The 2,763-nt window shown below is 22.1% G+C and overlaps 1 protein-coding gene across 1 annotated transcript in view; it reads left to right on the top strand.

The window, feature by feature from the left end:
• Positions 1–259: 259 nt before the first annotated feature.
• The window catches only part of LOC144203197 (microphthalmia-associated transcription factor-like), a 24,590-nt gene continuing 22,086 nt past the window's right edge, over positions 260–2,763 (top strand). The window contains 1 exon segment of the mRNA XM_077726556.1: positions 260–526. Coding sequence (XP_077582682.1) covers positions 377–526 — 150 coding nt within the window. The 5' untranslated portion in view covers positions 260–376.

Here is a 2,763-nt window from a genome sequence, read left to right as displayed (position 1 = left end):
CCTATAGATGCAGCCCTATTATCAATGAATAAATGATAGGATGACTGTTGTGATATCCCCATTGGAAAGTGACCCCCCCCCCCACCCCCACCCTCCATCAAGAAACTAAATCCCACTGGCGTGTCTCAAGTGAATCAATATTGCTAATCTCATACCATCAGTATGCTTGACCTATCTCCCTTCACTTGACCTCCCTACATCCTCTCTTTTGACTTTCTGATATTTATTTTACCTTTATAATCCGGCGACGCCTTTTTGACACCACTCATCCCGTCTCAATCACCTGCTCCCTAGCCCGTGGGAGCAACTTATTGCATCCAAGCCTCCTCTCAGCTCCTCAGCCACAACGTCACGCATCCTTCTGTGACAGCAGCTGATGCGTGAACAGCTTCAGGAACAGGAGCGACGGGAACAGCGAAAGCAATATGAATCCCATTACCAGCAAACTACAGCTACGCATACCCCGGCGATCAATGTGCGCATCCCCACTCTGGCTGCTGCACAGGTAACCATGGAAGTACTGAAGGTAAGACTCCTTTTGGTTCTGGTGCATAATAGTACAGAATATGACACAAACACAAAGTAGGATTATTCACTGTAATATTTCCCTCTCTGGAATCAGCGTGTCAATGCAACAGTTTGCATTGTATATTTATACCGTATTGAGTGTAGTGTTTGGACAGTTAGGCAATCATGCAATTACCACGAGTGTGCAATTAAAAAAACAGGAGTAAAAAGTGTTAGAATGCGTATATGGGGATTATCTTTCCTGGGAGAATTCCTCTTTAATGCATGATGTGGTTCCGGCCATTTGGATTTAGCCATCTTTAATCCTATTTGCTCAGCTACATTCACATCTTTTCATAGCTTTGATTCTCTGGCAGTGCAAAAGCCAGGAGAATGTTAAGGGTTTTTTTTCATTTATTAGTCGAGCATGTAAAGTTCGGAGGTGGCATTGTATTCTTTGGTAAGTGTTCTTTTTTTCCTTGGTGTCCTGCAATTATTGATAGCTGTGTGTTGTTGTTTGCATTTGAACCTAAATGTTTTTCCACATGATTGTAGCTATTTATTCATTTATGTAGAATTAGTTGTTCTTTTCATTCACTATTTTTATATATATATATATATATATATATATATATATATATATATATATATATATATATATATATATATATATATATATATATATATATATATATATATATATATATATATATATATATATATATATATATATATATATATATATATATATATATATATATATATATATATATATATATATATATATATATATATATATATATATATATATATATATATATATATATATATATATATATATATATATATATATATATATATATATATATATATATATATATATATATATATATATATATATATATATATATATATATATATATATATATATATATATATATATATATAAATATATATATATATATATATATATATATATATATATATATATATATATATATATATATATATATATATATATATATATATATATATATATATATATATATATATATATATATATATATATATATATATATATATATATATATATATATATATATATATATATATATATATATATATATATATATATATATATATATATATATATATATATATATATATATATATATATATATATATATATATATATATATATATATATATATATATATATATATATATATATATATATATATATATATATATATATATATATATATATATATATATATATATATATATATAAAACGGAATTTTAGCCGCAGTGTCAATAACGGGTGCTATTTCTGTATTTTACACACACAAAGGACGCACCGTTCTTTTAGACACAGCCAGGCATATATATATATATATATATATATATATATATATATATATATATATATATATATATATATATATATATATATATATATATGTATGTATATATATATATATATATATATATATATATATATATATATATATATATATATATATATATATATATATATATATATATATATATATATATATATGTATGTATATATATATATATATATATATATATATATATATATATATATATATATATATATATATATATATATATATATATATATATATATATATATATATATATATATATATATATATATATATATGTATGTATGTATATATATATATATATATATATATATATATATATATATATATATATATATATATATATATATATATATATATATATATATATATATATATATATATATATATATATATATATATATATATATATATATATATATATATATATATATATATATATATATATATATATATATATATATATATATATATATATATATATATATATATATATATATATATATATATATATATATATATATATATATATATATATATATATATATATATATATATATATATATATATATATATATATATATATATATATTGCTGAGTGTTAGGGGTGTCAAACTTATATTACTACAAGCCACATTGTAGTTACCGTAGGAGGGTCATAATGTATAACAAATGGGGCTGGCACGATTTATCGATCAATCAATCAGTAATCGATTACTAAGGGATTCTAATCCAAAATTGATAGTGAAAGAAGCTGTTAGAGAAATTATTTATCTAAAAATGCCTAAAATCGTTTTTGTTGATCCTCTAACCTCTCTGGCTGCCATGTTCGGCAGTGAATGAATG

The sequence above is a fragment of the Stigmatopora nigra genome, chromosome 1, assembly GCF_051989575.1.
Source record: "Stigmatopora nigra isolate UIUO_SnigA chromosome 1, RoL_Snig_1.1, whole genome shotgun sequence".
Taxonomy (NCBI): Eukaryota; Metazoa; Chordata; class Actinopteri; order Syngnathiformes; family Syngnathidae; genus Stigmatopora; species Stigmatopora nigra.
Note: the sequence above shows the minus strand (reverse complement) of the source record. Positions and strands in the feature narration are given on the sequence as shown.